Genomic DNA, 19,270 nt, shown 5'->3' on the forward strand with positions numbered 1-19,270 from the left:
ACCAAAACTATATCGTGGTTAATAACGTTGTGCTAGCCTTAGTACTTATTTCGAGAGGAATCCAACTTTATATCGACCTAACAGTGATTTAGTGCTGAATTTAAACAACTCATGATTTTCGAGTCAACTACGAGATTACTTACAATACAAGATTTTTGACAGTATGGGTAGAACTTGCTTTAATCTAATCGGAATCCGGCTTAACTTCTATTATGAACACCAAATGGGAGTCGTTTACATACAAAAGTCGACATGATTCGCAACAACTTCATACATAATTTGACTCGACTTCAAGCTCTGACTCTGAATATGACCTAATCTATCTAACCCCTTTTGATTCGCCACTGCTTCCATCACAGGATTTTAAACTCTTCATAGAAAAATAAATTATTGAAATTAATAAAAAAATGTGTTCTAATTTCAATGTAAACAACAAAGAACTGTAGAATCTTGCTGGTAAGGATGATGAAGATAGAAAAAATATGGGTCAATTGTTCAGCAAAAAAACAAAATAAACGTTGTGCTGTATGAATTATAGCATGTTCATGGCTTAAGACTCATTAAAAGCAGCCATCACAGATGTGAAATGTAAAGGAATAATAAGAATAAAATACTCTTATAAATTATTATTATTATTATGAAATGAAGATACGAATAAGAACAATGGCAATAAGCAGTAAAATAGCGGAACTTTTGTATTAATCTTGAATTATTATATCTTTGTAAAAATTGTGAGACAGAGGAGAATGAAGCGTTTAGCAGCATCTGAGTAGATGGAAACAAAATAAGACACAATAAAATAATTTTTATTCGCTTTACGTTTGTATTTCTGCCTTAAAATGCCGAGAATAAATATGCTTGAATTTTGAATGGTATGAAAAAGTGTGGGAATGAAAATTTTGAGGATTTTTGAGGAAGGTGAATGCAAAGGCGCTGTTTTTGCGAAGAAATAGGATTGAAATTTTGGTATTTTTAGGTTTAAAGGGGTGTGCGACTATGAATTTTGAGATTTTACTGATTTGAATCAATTTTAACATTTTTTTCTCAGAATTGAATTAAAGTTTCGAGTAGAAACTCAATGCGGATATATTCACACCGTACCATGAAAAGTCTCGAGGGTAGGCCAAGGTTTTGTTCTCAGCAAAACGTTTTTGCCTCATATAGGGATCAAGCTCCTGCGGGTATGCCAAGGTTCGCTTTGTACATATTTGAGGAATCAAGTTCCAGCTAGAAAGCCAAGCTATGCTCAGCACATATTTCAAGCTCCATATGTTTGAGGGATTTAGCTCCTGTGGGCAGGTAAACACGAATTAATTTCTAAAAACAAAAGATTTGTTTTAATTTTAGTAAACTTATTTATTAATCTTATTTTTATTTTATCAAGTAATGTATAATGTTCTCAAAAGGTAGCTAATTTTTGAAAGAAAAAATTGAATAATTGAAAGATTTTAATATTATATTATCAATACTGCTGTTGAATAATTTCTTAAACGACATGTTAATCCTTAAAATGTTAAATGTAAATTTTAATCGTCGCTACTTTCATTTCCATCTCGAGAATGGCTTTTTGCTGATCCTGATCGTGAACGGTCCTTTTTGTCTTCTGATCGAGAACGATCGCGTGAACGGGACTTCCTTTTTTCTGAATTATTACTGCCACTTCTACTTCTGTTGCGATTTGACTGATTTGATTCCTTGCTGACACTGCGTGCAGCAGACTTTCCAGAATAACGTGAATGTGAGCGACTCTTTCTGTCGCGATTTGAATCCTTGCTTACACTGCGTGCAGCATCACGACTTCTAGATCGAGACTTCTCAGAATAACGTGATCGTGAACGACTCTTTTTCTCAGCAGGTGATTTCGAGCGACTGTCTCGAGATTTGGAACGGCTTTCTCGAGATCTGCGTGAAGATCCCTTTGAATGTGATCGTGAACGATGTCTAGAACGAGATCGAGATCTGCTAGTTGATGAGGAGCGAGAACGACTTCTACGTCCACTACGACGAGTGTTCTCAACTAAGCGAATACGACGTCCATTCAATTCTGTATCATCCAATTTTTCAATAGCTTTTTTCATATCCTTCAAAGTAGCAAACTCAACGACACCTTCATTTCTATTTTGCTTGTGTGCATCAGCATATGTTACTTCACCAGCTTGTCGCATATAATCCTTGAGATCCTGCCAGCTAACTCTTGATGATAAATTTTCAACAGTCAAACGATATTCTGTACGTGATGGAGGTCCATAACGTGAATTACCCTTTGAGCTGTTGTTGTATCTGTCATTACGTCCTCTTCGTCCATTTCTGTCATTATATCTATCACGACTACCACCATCATATCTCCCACCTCTAGGAGTTCCTTTTGCTGCCTCAACAACCACTCTTTCTCCAAGTAACTTCTTACCGTTTAACTCATATACAGCGTCATCGGCATCACGCTTATCTTCAAGTTCGACAAAAGCATATCCATTTTTAATGAAAATGTCTTGCGTCTTTCCATAACTTTTGAAAAACTTCTCTAAATCTCTTTCACGTGTTCCGGAAGGCAGTCCACCAACATAAACTCTTGATCCAACCATCTTTGAATATTGTTTTATAATTGAATAACTAGGATATAAATCACTTGACTTATGATGCTTATTGTAAGACTATTTGTTAATCTTTGATACTTTGATACAATCTTAATCAGGGTTTTATACACAAAAGTTTCATACTTTAAACCAAATGTAGCCTATTTTCCAACCAGAGTTTCCTGATTCTCAAAATTAGTTTCCTACTTTCGATTTCCTGCTGATAAACTTGTTTGGTTGTAAGTACCAGGTCGCTACCTGAATTTCTTCGATTTTCTCAGCAATGCATCAACCAATTTCAAAGCTGTTTTTTGATTATGATGTGGAATTTCAGACACAAACTTTTTGCGATAGAACAAAACTTGTGCTCAGTTTTGCTGAAAAATTCAAAAAACTGGTTTTCTAATCTGAACAAATTCAATACATTCACACGTAAAAACGGACGGTGTGAATATAAACAGCATTTATGTCCTTTTTGTGTCTCATTCATTGCAGAGCTGAATTTAGGAATATTTTAAGGATGTCCATCTTAAAATTTAATTTTTCTATTGCAAAATAAGTCTAAAATATTGAACAATCACCCCAAAATACCTCCCAGTACCTAAATTCACATTATCTATGTCTGTAAATTTCCCTAATTCCGCTTGTCTTCTTTATCATCCACAAACAAAACACTTGCGCATTTTTTTTGTACTTCCTTAAATACTCAACATTTTCTTTTTGTTTCATTTCATTTGAAAATGAAGAAGAATCTGAATGTAAAGTATGTCTCAATCTAATTTTTCTTAATCGTAACAATGACAAAAAAATTATGGAAGTAAAAAAAATGTCAAAAGTGCTATAAAATGTAAACTGTCAACATGATTTGTGCTGTAATGTGAAAAGTAAACGACAAAGAATAATTAATAATTTGGATGTGAGAAAAAAGAAGCTTTTAAAATTCAACATTTATTGTGTCAGTTCGCAAATGAATTATTAAGTTGGCGTGAGTTGATAGATGTGATGAAAAGAAGAGTTTAAAGACGATTTGAGAATATTTTTGGGATTTTGTGGGTGTTGAAGATTATAATTGGTCAAAAACTGAGCAAAATTGTTTAAAAACTGAGCAAAGTTGTTCAAAAACTGAGCAAAGTTGATCAAAAACTCAGCAAATTTGTTCAAAAATTGAGCAAAGTTGTTCAAAAACTGAGCAAAGTTGTTCAAAAACTGAGCAAAGTTGATCAAAAACTCAGCAAAACTGTTCAGAAACTGAGCAAATTTGATCAAATGTGAGCAAAAATACTCAAAAACTGAGCAAAGTTGTTCAAAAACTGAGCAAAGTTGATCAAAAACTGAGCAAAGTTGTTCAAAAACTGAGCAAAATTGTTCAAAATCTGAGCAAAACTGACATCCTTCATAAAAAATCAATAAAAACTAGTCCAAAATGAGCTAAACCTTCATTTACCATTAAAACTACAAAGAACAAACTGAAAATTGCCATAGCCAATAAAAACTAAAGAACATCTGTTAACACGACGACAATAAAACTTCTATCTCGATTATTAAAAAAGCTCTAACTACTTCATGTCCCCACCATAAAAAGCATATCCGTATCATTTTGAAATTATTATGTCGTTAGAATCGCAATCGAAATGGCACTTAAAATTACGGAAGTTAAATCAATTAAGATTAAAAAAAAAGGGGGGAAGCAATAAAGTCAGAAGACAGAAGGTCGGCAATAAAAGCTATGTCGTGGCTTATAAAATGACGAAAAAACTTTAATCACAGTCGACTTTCTAATAACGAAACTGTAAATTTGGGTTTTGTAGTTCACGAAAAAATAAAAAGCAGGAACCATGAGTACAAAAAGCAACGATGGAAATGGATGTCATAAAAAAGGAATCTTTTGTTTTTAGTTTGTCATGCCATCGACCATAAATTTAACATGAGAATGGAAAATGAGAAATTTTGTGGGTGCCCTTTTTGCTCCGTCACACAAATTTACCATCCAGATCTAATTTTTTTTACATCACCCTCTTTTGTACTTTTTTTGGTTCACCATACGCTATCGAATGCAGTTATGGCAACAACCACATAGCTGAAATAAAGCTCCAAACAATGCCCATTGTGTCTCTGGTATTTGTTTTCTGAGTGTGAATGTAAAGCCTCTCGTGCGCTCTAATTTTTCTCTACCTACTCTCATTGGTGCTGAATATATTCAGGCACACATATATGTCTCCTCATTCTCACATCAAAAAACATGCCGATTGTGGAAATTCTTTTATTATTTTAGTGCCGTAAATAAAAAGAAGTTTTATTCTCGTACATTTTTAAAAAAGGAAGCAGAAACAAGAGAAGTAAGCATTTTTCAATACCTTTCACAAATTTGTGTGTATAGCATACGTACACATGTGGCTGAGGTATTCTCTTGATTAAAACACTTTTTGAATGCACGCAAAGTAAACGGTTGGTTGTTTATGAAGAACGACAACTTTTGTTGTGACGTGTGATGAGATTGTGGGGAATGGAAAGAAGCTTTGGAGGATTGTTTGTTTGGATGGATTTCACTTACTTACATACTTCCTTGGCTGGTGCACACGGGTAGATTACACGAATGATTGTTTGAAAATGAGGTGAAGGCTATGAACTTGGGATTTTATGCGAATCCTTGTGAAACATAAGCTTGCTTCACTGTCCTTGGTTGGAATTCTTAATGGAACCGACAAACAGGAGCTCCGAAAGCTACTTGACACAGAATGGTAATGAAGGAATGTCAACTTAAAGTGCGGGACAAAGGAATTTGAATGAACTAGGTGACAGAGCCAGCCACAGAGTCAGATGGAAAGCTACTTGTTGTAACCTAAGCTCCACATAGGTCCATACCCTTAAAGACAAAGATCATGCTTTCAAGACCAGATTTAACTGAGAGCAACGGTCACCAGCATGCTCATCAAATACATTTAATGCTCTCTAAAGGATGCTTTTTGCTTTTTAGGGATAGTAATAATAAATAAGTAAGGTGTTCTTGTGATATCGACAACATTCTCTATACTGATTAAGGAATCGCTCTCTGATGGGAATTGAACCCACATACTCATGAGAAAGAGGATTACACATATTTAGTAAATTACCTCAATCACCACTCAGCCACAAAGGTTTCATTCTCGCTTTGACAGAATCACCAATATACCTCCATATCCCAAATTCCACTTTCCTCATCCACCACAGAACTAAACGACCATATCGAAATTTGTCACCAAAATGCGGGCATTGCAAAACGAAAAAATCATTTTTATGCATAACTCGTAACATTTTTGAATGCATTTGATTGCCATTTCCTAGAATTTACAGCCTCAAAAACACGCTACCGAAAATTTCTTCCTCACAAATATCGCGCAGCCATAAACATTTCCCCCCGAAAAAGAACAGAAACAAAAAAAGCGAGAGAAAGAAACATTTTGTGACTTTTGTATTTACACGCAATATCAGCGAGAAAAAAAGCTTTAATGTTTGCCCTTATTTCCATCCACCACCTTTAATATCGTACATATCCATGTTCTGTTATGTATATATCTCATGAAACATTCTTGTTTTTTTACCCATAGCCGTATTTTATATTTTCACAAAACTTTCACATTCATCGCGACAAACGTAAATAATGTTGGCTGAAAGCAAGCAATCATTTTTGTGCTGCTTTTCATAACATACAGCTCAATATTTTCTTTTCATTTTCTGGTTCTGTTACTGTTTCTTTTAAGACAAATGATGAAAAAAACTTTAATACAGTTTGACTTTGACTTTGACTTTTTTCGTATGGAATGTCTGGATTAGTATTTGAAGTGGATGGGGGTGGGGTTTTTGGTTGGAAAGTTTTGAGTGGATTAGGGAGGGCTTGCATGTTAGATTTGAAGGCTTTTTGAGGTAGATTAAGGTTGATATGGATGGATTGAAGTGGAAAATTATGGATTTTTTAAGCGGGAAAGTGCTTTTTTGAGGTTATGAGTTGGAGGTTATGAGTTTATGAGCTGGATTTGCATGGTGCTGTATTTGAACTTGAATACCAGCAATTCTCAAAGTTATTAAAGCATGATATACTAAGTATGTGCCTTATTTACGTTTTGTGTCCTAAAGTGGTGCAACATACATGACATTGTGTCGCGAAACATAGTCTGAGAAGCACTGTTCCTTATAAATGCTAAGGATTATCGAAAAATGTCAATGTTAATGCCTGATTTGATTTAAAATAATCTAAATCAACCGATCTGGTCCTGGATTTTGGATCAATTAGCCGACTTGGGTCATTCGGGTTCCTACCCTATTAATAAGCCTTAACAGACAAAGAGCATGCTCTTGAGAGGTTACTTTACTTAAATATACTGGTAGAGTAAGCTTTCGAGCTTTATTCTTAGCTTGATCTGTTCTTGAAAGCAAGCTCGTTGCCTGCTACGGAAATATACCCAAAAATGCGCCTAAACCCCACAACTCCTCCACCATCCACTCCCAAACTCCACTTTTTAACTTTAAAAATACTGCAAAAATATTTAAATTCTACATCAGCATGATTTCGAGCACATTTTCATTGCTACATCCCAAAAAACAAACGACAAATGAAGCTTCTTTGCATAAAAAGTAGCACAGTAGAGCTCCTAAATATTATCTTATGTAGATTTTTCGGTAGATTTATCTTTCGCTTCCATTTAAAATTGAATTTTTTTCATTAAATTCTTCAACATAAATCGTGGTTGTCATTCCATGTCTACACATATACACTGCTCTATGTGTGCGTCTCTTTCATGCTTAAAATAGAATGTTTAAGTGTCAAACAAGCGCGAAAATGTGTCATTTGTAATTTTTGTATGTTCTTTCCTCTTTATTCTCGTCTTACTCACTTATATAGTGTCTTATTCAGCATGTAGAACACGCAAAAAACACAAAAGTTTACTAGTCGACGACGATAACGATGAGATAAAATTAGATGAGAAACTTTTCTTGCGACTTCTTTGCTTTTTTTGTCTTAAGTTTGTTGTCTATTGGAAAATGTGCAGGATGAGAAGACAAGTGCTTGAAACAAGCTGGAAATTTATATAAGTTATAAATTAATTTTAAGGACTTTTTTGAAGATTCAGGAAGATTTGAATTAATTTGGATGAAGAGACAGGATGAAGGATATGATTGAGGCTAGATTGAGACTGGAGACAGTCTTAAAATGACAGATCTTTGATTAACTTGTAGGATCTCCAGTTCTAAGGATGACTTTTGTCTTCTAGATGTGATTTGACGTCCTAAGACCAGACATATGACGCACAAACGTAGACAGGTTATGACTCCCAAACCCCAGTCGCGAGCGATGATCAGGTGTTCAATGCTAGACCTCAGCTTCTCCTATCGATAGCTTTCCTAAAATTTTCATAAATTACAAGAGCTCTGAGCCTGTATTTCAGAAATCTTAAGCAAAAAAGAAGGAATAGACTCAACAGAAGCTATAAAATCAAAATCCAGAGCTGTATCATACCAAAATTCACCATTAAAAACCAAAACCATCCAATCCTCATTCAATTCCCACCCTTATTCCATCCACTTAATAACCAAGAGTACCAAAAAAAGAAAATCCTTTTTTGCATGCAAAGCAGTAAAGTTTCTCACAATATTGACTCCATCACACAAAGTAAATTGATAAAAGAATTTTCTTACTCGTGATTATATCATAATTTAATTAAGACATGATGGAATTAAAATTTGATATCCCAAAGCATAATTATATTATTATTTCAATGTAATTCATTTATATTAATTAACTCGCGGTAAAAGAAACTTTTGAGGAATTTATGGAGATGATTATCGAGGAAATTGTATTTAAAGAGATGCTTTTAGTGGATAGTTGAGAGGATTCAGAGATTGAATAAGCATCGGCTAGGATTTTTATTTTTTTTTTATATTTTCTAGAAATTTTGAAATATCTCGAAAGGTAGGCTGAGTAGAAATAGTCGAAAATTCAGTTTCAGACTGACTTGACTCTGGATTGAGGTCGGATCTCATCAAATCTGATTTGATGCTAGAGTCAAGCTTGCCAGGCTTCGGATTATCGACCGTTATTGAAAAGTATGGATTAGAATTGGTTAAGGGCAAGTAAATGTCCAGTTGATGACCAGATATAACACACTTTTGTGTCACAACTCAGGAATTCTTTAGAAATTACTCAAGAAAATTCTAGAATCTTTAACCTTCAAATTCTCAGCCAAGACCATGAAAAATTCGTTAAAAATCTCATTACTATAACAATAACTCAGCACAATATTCGCTCAGCATCAGCCTTCACTCAGCAAACCATTCCTCAAGAAAAAACCAACCTTAGCAATAAACAAAAGCCTCAACAAGAAGAGGAGAAAGCTTCTTGCATTCAAGCGTCAAAGCTGCTGCCATGACAAGAAACCATCACCACCAAGGTTATATCGAATCTCCTCAAACTCAAAATATTTTTTTGCCTACAAAATCACCCAATGATAAATGCATAAAGTAATTGAATTTTCGCATGTTTTTCCTTTTTATGAATGTTTCTGAAATTCCAAAATATTGTTCAAAGAAAAAAAATACAAAATTAATCTCTTTTCATCTGCCAAAGCTAAAATAAATTACATAAGGAGCTTATTCATCGATGTTGAATGAGGAATATTGAAAGGCTACATACGTCATTCAAGGAGGGAGAAGCAAAAAAGTATTAGAAAAGTCAAACAAAAGGAACAGGAAAAAAAATCGATGGCGATGAAAAGTTGACAGATTAATTAATGGACATTTAATGATTTTGATAAGAAATTGATTTGAAAATTATACAAAAATTCGATTTGTTTCTTTTGCGTCTTATCGATTTGGAAATGGATTACTTTTTGGGGGCTTGTTTATAAATGACGCCTGTTTTTTAACAATCGGCTAAGCGACTGATCCAGTGGTAAGCAATCTTTTTTGCGCCACTGATCATCTTGGTTAGCCAAAAACGACCAAAACCGAACACGACATGAGGTTTATGACATTTCCAACACATCTTGGACACAAACTTGACTCTGACCTGATGCCACATTCGGATTAAATCTGGCACCAGGTCGACGTGACTCTGACTTGAAACCAGATTCGGATTAAATTCGGCACCAGGTCGACGTGACTTTGACTAAATGCCAGATTCGGATTTAATCCGGCACCAGACTGACGTGATTTGGATTAAATCCAGATTAATAGAAAAATAGAGTTTTGCTGACCTGGTGCCAGATTTAGGCTCTATTAATCTACTTGTGCTATTCAGACATCTACCCAATTGTCATATAATTCATATCTGCTGACATTTTTCCATATAAAGCAACCCACAGCCTCATAACCACCAGCAGATGTCACCCAGTCCATCAATAACCACCGTAACTTCTTTACAATCCCCCTCTTTTTTTCCATAACTCACCCATAAAAAATACCGAAAATCCGCCCCATAAAAATGCCTAAACATAATTCAACGAGAAAATAAAAGGAGAGCAAACTCCATCCACAGAATACTGAACGACATTTATGTACTTAATATATTAAGAAAGAGCTAAAAATAAGAAAAATGAAGAACCGGAAAGAAAAAAAAAGACAGTAAGAAGGAAGACAAATGTGAAGACATAAACTTATTACATGAATCACAAAACTTTTATGTCATTACATTGTAATTTTCAGTTGTATGTGTGTGGAAAGCAAGCATAAAGGAACAAGAAGAGTGCCTTAAGTGTGAATGATGAAATGAGGAAAAAATTGGATATTTTTTGGTAATTTTTGCTTTTTGACTTGAAAGAGGGTTTTGAGGTGGGTGATTGAGGTAGAATGATTGGAAGCATCAAAGCAGCAAGTAGGTTAGCAATTAAGGCAGTCGACTCAAAGGTCCCGGGAACGATGCCAGGCAAAGAAGGGAAGCACCAATTCAAATTTTTGGGATTTTCTCGAATTTGCTTCGAGAATGTTCGATTTTGCTTCGTAAACATTCGGATTTTCTTCGTGAAAATTTGGATTTGCTTCGTAAAAATTCGGATTTACTTCGTAGATATTTGAATTTATTTCGTAAATGTTCGGATTTACTTCGTGAAAATTCGAATTTACTTCGTAAAAATTTAAATTTACATCGTGAAAATTTGGATTTGCTTCGTAAATGTTCGGATTTACTTCGCAAAAATTCTCGACAATTCGTAATTGCTTTAATTTAATTCGGGAATATTCCGAATTTAATTCGAGAAAAGTCAGCAGATGTTTGAATTTACTTCGGGAATATTCTGGTTGATTTCGTGAAAATTCGGATTTGGTTAGTAAAAACTCGGGTTTGCTTCGTAAGTATTTAGATTTAATTCAGATTTTCTTCAAAAATTGTAAGGCTTACATTTTGAGAAATTATTCAAGTATGCACTCTATATGCGCCATAAACCCTCAAACATAACCTCAAACTTTTTGAATCATCCTTTTTCTTTCAACATAAAAATAAATCCTTATTTTTTTTCTTTTTAAAGGATTCGAAAGATTTGAACTTTCTTATTCACACCCGTAAGTGAGTTAAAAGCCATTTTTCATCCTTAAACGAGAATCTTCTATCTTATTCCATCCCACTTTTCTCAGTTATAGGCTCTTTTTTATGTTGAAACTTTAACGCATTTATAATCGAAAATCTTTTACATATTCATGTAAGTATATAGCAAAGGCAGCTGTAAAATAAGAAGAAAAAAAAAATCTGATGATGATGAAACTATAGAACTCGAGGCAACGTGGTGGCAATAAAAAATGATGAACTACCCGAAATACCTTTTTTTGTCATGAATGTCCTTATACTTTTAACACTCAGGAACAAACTTTCTTGTCGATTCAGAAATTCCCATAAAAAAGAGCACTTTTTGGTGTCTTTTTTTTAAAGGAAGACACAAAAAAAATTGTTCGAGGCTATAAAAATTGAGGACAAAAAAATACTTTTTATTCGCATCTATTCAGGACTCTTTCTTTTGTGTATATCCAATGGAGGGAAAAAATTATGTAAGGGAAAATACGATGCGATGGAATAATGAAGATAAATGGCAGTGCATGCGATGAAATTACTTTTAGTATATTCTTGCATTTTATGGGGTGCTTTTGCGAGAATAGGGAAGTTGGAAATAATTTTAGTTTTGATGTTTGGGTGTGAATGGATGTCCCGAAAAGCACATGAAGTGAAAAAATTAGGAAAAAATGTTCCCAGGTCAGCGTGACTCTAACGTGGGGCAGAAAAGTGCCATATTGTATTCATAACCAGAGCCTTACTGGTCTGAGGGAATCAAAGACCTCTTGGAAGGAAGCAATCGATAGAGACAGTATTGAACTTGGTATTGGAAATTGGTAGACCAAAAGGATTAGGCGTCATCTGAGGTATGTCATAGATTACAATTGATCTTTTATATTGCTTCATATTGAATTGTAAGCTGAAATGACTCAGTAGTAAAATTTTCATGCCATTTGAGGTCTGAAAATTGCAATTCTACCAAATCTTAATCCAGGGTTTGAATCTCAGTAAGATAATTTAAAGGTTTTTTAATCAATAAAACTGTAAGTAAGCTTAATGTTCCTAATTACGGGATTAATGACGGAATCGTCAAAAACTGCTACTAACTTCCTTGGCGAAGACGCACGGGTCCCATTGTCAACATTTAGAATTCGTCGGAAGCTGGATCTTTTTTTAGATAACTGCAGAACTGCTGACAAAAAATACAGGCCTGTATAGGATAAGGTACAGCCGAAAATTTCAGTTCTAGCATCTAAAATGCAAGAAATAGAAGACTGCGGCTCTTAGTCGAACCATAATTTAATGTTGACTCCGAACCTTTCTATTCGCATATGATTGAAGCTCCTGAGGATATAAATTAGCATCACAATTCCAACCCCACCCTCCTCATATCCCCATAAAACCTCTAATAAGTTTGTAAATAATCCATAATCCATAAAAAATTGCATAATCATCTCATAATTCCCTTATTCCATTTACATTAAAATTTACTGCAACTAGGTTTATTGTTGGAAGTTTGTCAAATATTTTACACAACAAACAAAAGGCATACACAGAGGAACTAAAGAGCTTTCGGTTTTATGTAAGCTTTTATGCATGTAACTATTGTGAATTACTTAACATCGATACATTTCCACATTCATTTCCCGTTGATTTAATTCATACTAAGTATTAAAGCACCCGCATACTTACAAACACATACAATTAAAGAGCATAGTCGCTAGCTATGTCCCATATTGTGTTGCATAAATAGCAAATTTCAATTTCCTTCATTTCCATTTCAATAAAAAATTCAATTTACACATTTTTTTTTGATAAAGCTTACTTTGCTATTATAATGTACCATTTTTCTAATCATTATTGCTGTACGTTGTAAGCTTTACTTTTTCCATCTTTTATACGTCTCTCACATCGACCTTCCAAATGTTTTTCTTCTCACTTTAATGACGTCTTCAAAAATCATCCTTAATATTGCGTCATTAAATTATTTTTTTCTATGTAGACATGAATGGGGTTGGATGTAAATGATGTGTATTGAAGAATTGGGGTTCTTTTGGATGTTACTGTGTGTCATGGCTTGAAAATAGAGGAATAAGGGGTCTAGAGCAGTATTAAAGGGCAATTGATGATATAAAGCTCAATATATTGACCCCTAGGGTCAGTTGCTTGGCAATCTAGGGTTTCCACTCCTGGTGAAAGGATATGGAACTTTCCTGAGATTCATGGCTTGAAAATAGAGGATAAAGGCGACTAGAGTAGTAATATAAGGTCAATTACGACATATAGTTGCATTATTTGGACCCGTGGGTTTTTTTCTTGGGAATCTAGGGTATCCATCCTTAGTAAAAGGGTATGGGACTCTAAGATGTCCCAGTATCGACCCCAGACACCATGGTAAGGCTCCACCCCTCCCGACAGCACTTAAGACAACATCAACAGTCCCCCAATAATAACAGCGGACTGTTACTACACTTGATGTTCACAATGGAGGAGAAATCTATAATACAATTGAACATTTAACTCAATTATCTTGTGTACGACATCTATTTTCCTTTGCCATCCTTGAAAATCCTCTTACCCCAACGACCATCGACATTTTAATTGTAATTTGATTTTCGTTAAATTCATTTAATGGCATTTACTGTCATCGGAGGGCTGATGGTATTGTTTTATATAATATTGTAGTGTACTGTTGAGTAAATTATTGCAAAAGAGGAACGCGACAAAAAAGGGAATTGAGATTGACACAAACGTTGTTTTAATGGATGGAGGTGGTTTTTTGGAATGGAGAAGTTTGGTGGCCTTGAAAGTTTGTGACGACGATAAAGTTGTGGTTTATTTTTAGATATTTTTTTGGAGGATGAATATTTTTAGGAGCGAGGATAGTGGGATTTGAGAATGATTTTGTAGATTTTGAAGGTTGATTGCTGTTGACTGTGGATTTACATGGAAGATACATTCATAATCTAATCTAAATGTTGTGTTGCTCAAATTTGAGCTAAACAAAGAGGTCAGGGACGAAAACTGAGGTTTTTTGAAGTGAATTTGATGCTCAAATTCTTAGGCTGACAAGAATCGAAACTGCACAAATCGATTAATCGATCTTATGCCCTGTTCTAGGCACTATGCTAGAATCACGACGGCCTGGTTGCAACATGTAAGAGTCATACCAGTCTGGTGTCGTATTTTACCAATAACTGCCCTCAATTCACGAGAATCTTGATCCAAAATTGATAATTGCTGTCATTTCTATCCAGATTGAATCTAAAAACCTCAAAATTACATTGAAAAATTTCAAAAATTCCCATTAATCTGACCCACAAAAATCATCACATCCCCTCCTTATCTTTACAGCAAATTCATTCAATCCAGTCTAATCTAAATATCATCTTAGGTCGCATTAAAATAGAATTTAGAAATAAAAAATTGAAATCTGTTCCAATATTACTGAATTTTACTGTCCATAGATTGAGACTCAATATAAGCTTCGATTAAAATTGAATAAAATTTACTGAGCATTCAATTGATTTCTAATAGGAATCTCAAATTTAGATTAGGACTTTTTATTGAAATCTGATATTAATGGGTGTTTTCTTGCTTTAGGCTGAATTGAATGTGAGTGTGTCATTTACAGGATGAATGTTCTGTGACCTAATTTTTAATGGATTATGTTGTTTCTTAAAAGTCAGTTAGAAATGTCTCCGGGATGCACATGACGTAGAAGCGGTTAAAAGTCCGGTTTCAGGATTACTTGACTGTGATTGATACCGGATTTCATCAAATTATGTCTGTTTCCAGATTCACGATGGACTGGAACTGGATTTCATCGAAATTGGACTGGTTCTACAGTCACGATGGTCTGGAATCAGACTTTATCAAATTTAGACTATTTCAAGAGTCAAAGTTGCCTGGAACTGAATTTTCGATCAATTTTAAGCCATATGCCTTCCGGAATCAAGCCATTAATGACATAACTTTATGTCAGATTTGCTACAATTTCCAAGAACTGATTTACTCAGATTTACGATACATTTGTATTCACGGATTAACAATGAAAAGGCTTAATGTCAAACTGAATAAAGCCTTGATAAATCCACAATAACATCCTCAATTTATCACTTTATTCAGACAGCATTTCCTCCCATTAACTCATTAAAAAAATTAAATTTCATAACTTCAAAAGCCAAACCAAGGACACCTTTAGCTCATTAATAAATTACCCAAAATTATACATAATTTAAATCGAATTATCATATCATCCTCAATTTGTACTTTATGACACGTATTCCTTCCTTTTTTTATTTCATATTTCTCTGCCCACACCGATTATCATTCATCAACCACAAATTTTCACATTTATATTCGACTCCCTCACGGCTAGTCGCATTAAAATGACCGTGAAGTCATGGGTAATTAACCGAAAAAACTAATTTAATTATTAAAACAATATGAATTAAAGACTTAATATCGATATTATTTTCATGACCATGAGATTTGTGACTGTTGATTCCATTTTATCGATTTTCGTCGAAATTGTTGATGTGAAGCTTTTGATTTTTCAACAAAATAACGAAAAGTTCGGCTGATTTGACGTCCATCAAGGGTCAGGCACTCAAAGTACAATAAGGACAGTAGGTACAGTAAGGACAGTCGGTACATAACAGTAGAAAGAGTACTTTACTGTACTTTACTGTACTTTACTGTACTTTACTGTACTTTACTGTACTTTACTGTACTTTACTGTACTTTACTGTACTTTACTGTACTTTGCATATAACTACAGAAAGTAAAGTACTGAATTTTAAAGTGCCTGACCCTTGACATCCATCGTACAAAAAAATGTATTTTACTGTATTCTAAAAATTTACTGTACTTTACTGTACTTTACTGTACTTTACTGTACTCATTACTGTACTTTACTGTACTTTACTGTAGCAGTCACTGCAAATTTTTACTTCACATCACATACTTGGTATATGGGTAGTGGAAAAATCACACACTTTACTGTAGCTTTTGTACTTTACAGTGGATTTTTACTGTACTGTTCCTTTACTTTACAAAATTCCCACAGAAAGTAAAGTACTGAATTTTAAAGTGCCTGACCCTTGACATCCATCGTTCATCCAAAAAAATTTGAAATTTTCATCATGAAAAAATGGAAAAAATTCTGAAAAATTTTCTCTGACAAAAAAAGTCATGAAAATTCATCCAACGCAATATGGATAATGAATTTAATGGATATCTCATATGCTATATATATTTTTTTGTGTATTCAAAATGAATCTCCATTTGTGATGGAGGAGCAGTCAGCAATAAAGAAAAGCCAACAGGCAAATTTTTATTCACATCACATACATTGTGCATGGTATATGGGTAGTGGAAAAATCACACACAAAAAAACATAGGATGGAAGCTTTTTTTTGGACAGTGGATTTTTTTGTTTTGTTCCTTTATGTGCAGAAAATTCCCATGAGATTGAAGGAATAAAGGATTTTTAAATGAAGGATGAGTTTGGAATCGTTGGTTGCATTTAAGAGTGGAAAGGCTGAAATTATTAAAGTTGAGTTGGAGAGGCATTGTTAGGAGTGTATTTTGGAGAGTTGTTGGTATTGAGGGAATTGGACCATAACCCTCATTTTTTGAAAGAAAATCTAAAAAATTGAAAATTTTCATGGAAAAATTTTTCAAAAATCATGAAAATTTGGAGAATTTTGAAAAAACGGAGAGGGGGTTCGATCCCAAAACCCACCCTGAACACGCTCTTATTCGATTCCATCCAGAAAACTGCCAAAATTCATCAAAAACTTCTTAAAACTCCTTAAAAAGGCTTAAAACTCAAATTTTCAATTTCCATCAAGACCAAATTTCAAAATTTTTGATGAAATCGAAGTCGTTAATTTTGAAGTAACGGGATCAAGGGGTTTGACATGTCCGTTTCCCACGAAAAAAATAAAACATCGCCTAAACCCTACCTGAAAACGCCCATATTCGTTTTCATCAAGAAAATTGCCAATTTATCAAAAACTTTTTAAAAATCCTCAAAAAACTTCAAAACTCAAAATTTGAATTTCCATCAAGACTATTCTCTATTTTCTAGTCAAATCCACAAAAACACATTACATTAAACAAAACCTAATACAATGGAAACATTTTAATGGAATAATTCCCAACAGTAAAAAAGCGAATGAATAGGTAAAAGTTTTAACGGAACTTAATGCTAAGTGAATTTTCATTCTAATATTTTTTTGCTTTTAGAAATCCCAATTGTAATATTCACAAGATGAAAGGTTGTGCTTGTTATGATTTTTTTTTTGTTCGTATTAAGAGCTAGATTAAGTATGCTTTATTCCTGTTGAGGTATTTTATAACAAAAAAAAATTGAGAAGGAAATGCCAATTTATTATATGGAATGTAATAATATTTAATAATAAAGCTTTTAGAACTTTTCTCTTGTGAAATAAAGTTTGAGGAAGTAAGTATCTGAGCATAGGAAGCTTGTTTGACTTCCTGTCTGTTTTGCAGAGTTGTTGGTATGTAGACAGTAGGGATTTGGAGCTTAAATCTCCTTATCTGTAGAAACAAAGCTTCAATACCTGAATAACTGCAATTTAGCCGAAAAAAGGCCGAAATCAGCCATCATATAGCCGTCAGGACATCCTCATGTCTTGCCCCAACTTAATGACATCGCACCACTCTCACAACTCCATTGTCCAGCTCGAGATACTCAAATTATGTATATTATTCACCGAAAACCCAAACTCACAACCAAATAAACATTTAACAGCATTTACACCATGTCTATACAGGCAACAGTAATTAATTTAGGAATCACATAGCTAATGAATTCATCGGAAGTCGTTATTATGTTTTATGTATGTTTGGAGGGTTCTTATCAATGCACGATATGAATATGACCGTTCATCTGTATGTCCGTTTCCCACGAAAAAAAAAAAACATCGCACAGAGGTAGAGAGCTTCAAATGGAAAAAATAATCATGATAGTGTACAGAAAAAATGTTGAGAATGGACTTGGAGGATTTGAAGCATTTCTGTAAAGCTAGGAATGGATCAAAAACTAACGGTTAAATTATTTTTGAAAATTAAAGTTCAAATAAATTTCAAATTTTTTGAAGGCATAAAGACCTTCAATTATAGTGGGATTAGTTTTAGAAGCTTATTTCTCTGGCAAAAAGCTGTGGTATGTGATATTCCTAAAGAGGGGAGTTTTGACAACCTATAACCGCTTGGTCGGATCCAATAATTAAGTACCTGACTATGCCTCCGAGCAGTGTTGGCCAAATGGATATTAAGGCAAAAACTTCACAGCATTTTACTAAAACCAGCAAATTTATTTTGGAGAAGAAAAGAATAATTAAAACCATCGAAATTCATTCCTACACCATGAGGTGAAAAGACAATTTACTCCGACGCGGCGAAGAATAACTTCATAAGTGAGTTATTACCGCACTTCAGAATGCAACAACAAACCACATTCATTTTAAGGTCGAAATCAGCCCTGATGGTGCTGCCAAGACAACTTTGTATCTTACCGTTTATACGGGGAATTAGCGATGCCCTAGCAAAGTTAAATTTCGACATTATTCCCGACTCGCGATTTCCTCTCCAAGTGAAGTTATTCCACGTCGGTGCTATTACTGGGCATCAATCTTTTTTGTGCCACAGCACTTCTCAGTCTTAGTGTCGCAATACATTAGGTTATTCCGGTCAACCAGCCAGCAACCCAGCCACCCAGTCAATCAAACTAAAGTCATAAGCACCATTCCCTTCAAAATTAATTGCTAATTATGAAACATAAAACCACATAGAGCTTAAACACAGCACTAGTGCAGAAGCACTTTCATCTATTTCTATTGTTCAATTTTTTATGCCATTCAGCCAAACCCCCAAAAAAATTGCCAATAAACAAAAGAACTTTCATTTACATTTTATGAGCTTAGTTTTTAAAAACTAAAAATTTTCATTCATTGCGTCATTAAGAATGTGAGGCATTAGTTGAGTACATCATGCAAACATTTCACGCCCTTGAGCACGGACTTTATTTCCCAAAAATGAGTCGTAAAAAATTGTTTTTTAAAAATAAAAAAAAATTCAATTTTTAGAGAGCATTAAAAGTGAGCTTTCCGCATGCAATATATTTCCAATTTTTATGGCTTTTTTTCACATCCAT

General features: G+C 34.1%; 2 protein-coding genes across 5 annotated transcripts in view; both read right to left on the reverse strand.

The window, feature by feature from the left end:
• The window catches only part of GABA-B-R1 (gamma-aminobutyric acid type B receptor subunit 1), a 264,953-nt gene that overhangs the window by 162,415 nt on the left and 83,268 nt on the right, over nt 1–19,270 (reverse strand). The window lies entirely within an intron of this gene.
• LOC139087490 (serine-arginine protein 55-like) lies at nt 1,527–2,582 on the reverse strand. Its single transcript, XM_070636319.1, has one exon. It carries the CDS (start codon nt 2,580–2,582, stop codon nt 1,527–1,529), a length of 1,056 nt encoding a protein of 351 aa, XP_070492420.1.

Source organism: Chironomus tepperi, unplaced genomic scaffold, assembly GCF_022539635.2.
Source record: "Chironomus tepperi strain 1889 unplaced genomic scaffold, CSIRO-AGI_Ctep_v1 contig_123, whole genome shotgun sequence".
Lineage (NCBI taxonomy): Eukaryota > Metazoa > Arthropoda > Insecta > Diptera > Chironomidae > Chironomus > Chironomus tepperi.

Coding starts and splice junctions, on each gene's coding strand:
- LOC139087490 (XM_070636319.1), bottom strand. CDS start 2,582: ATGGTTGGATCAAGAGTTTATGTTGGTGGACTGCCTTCCGGAACACGT.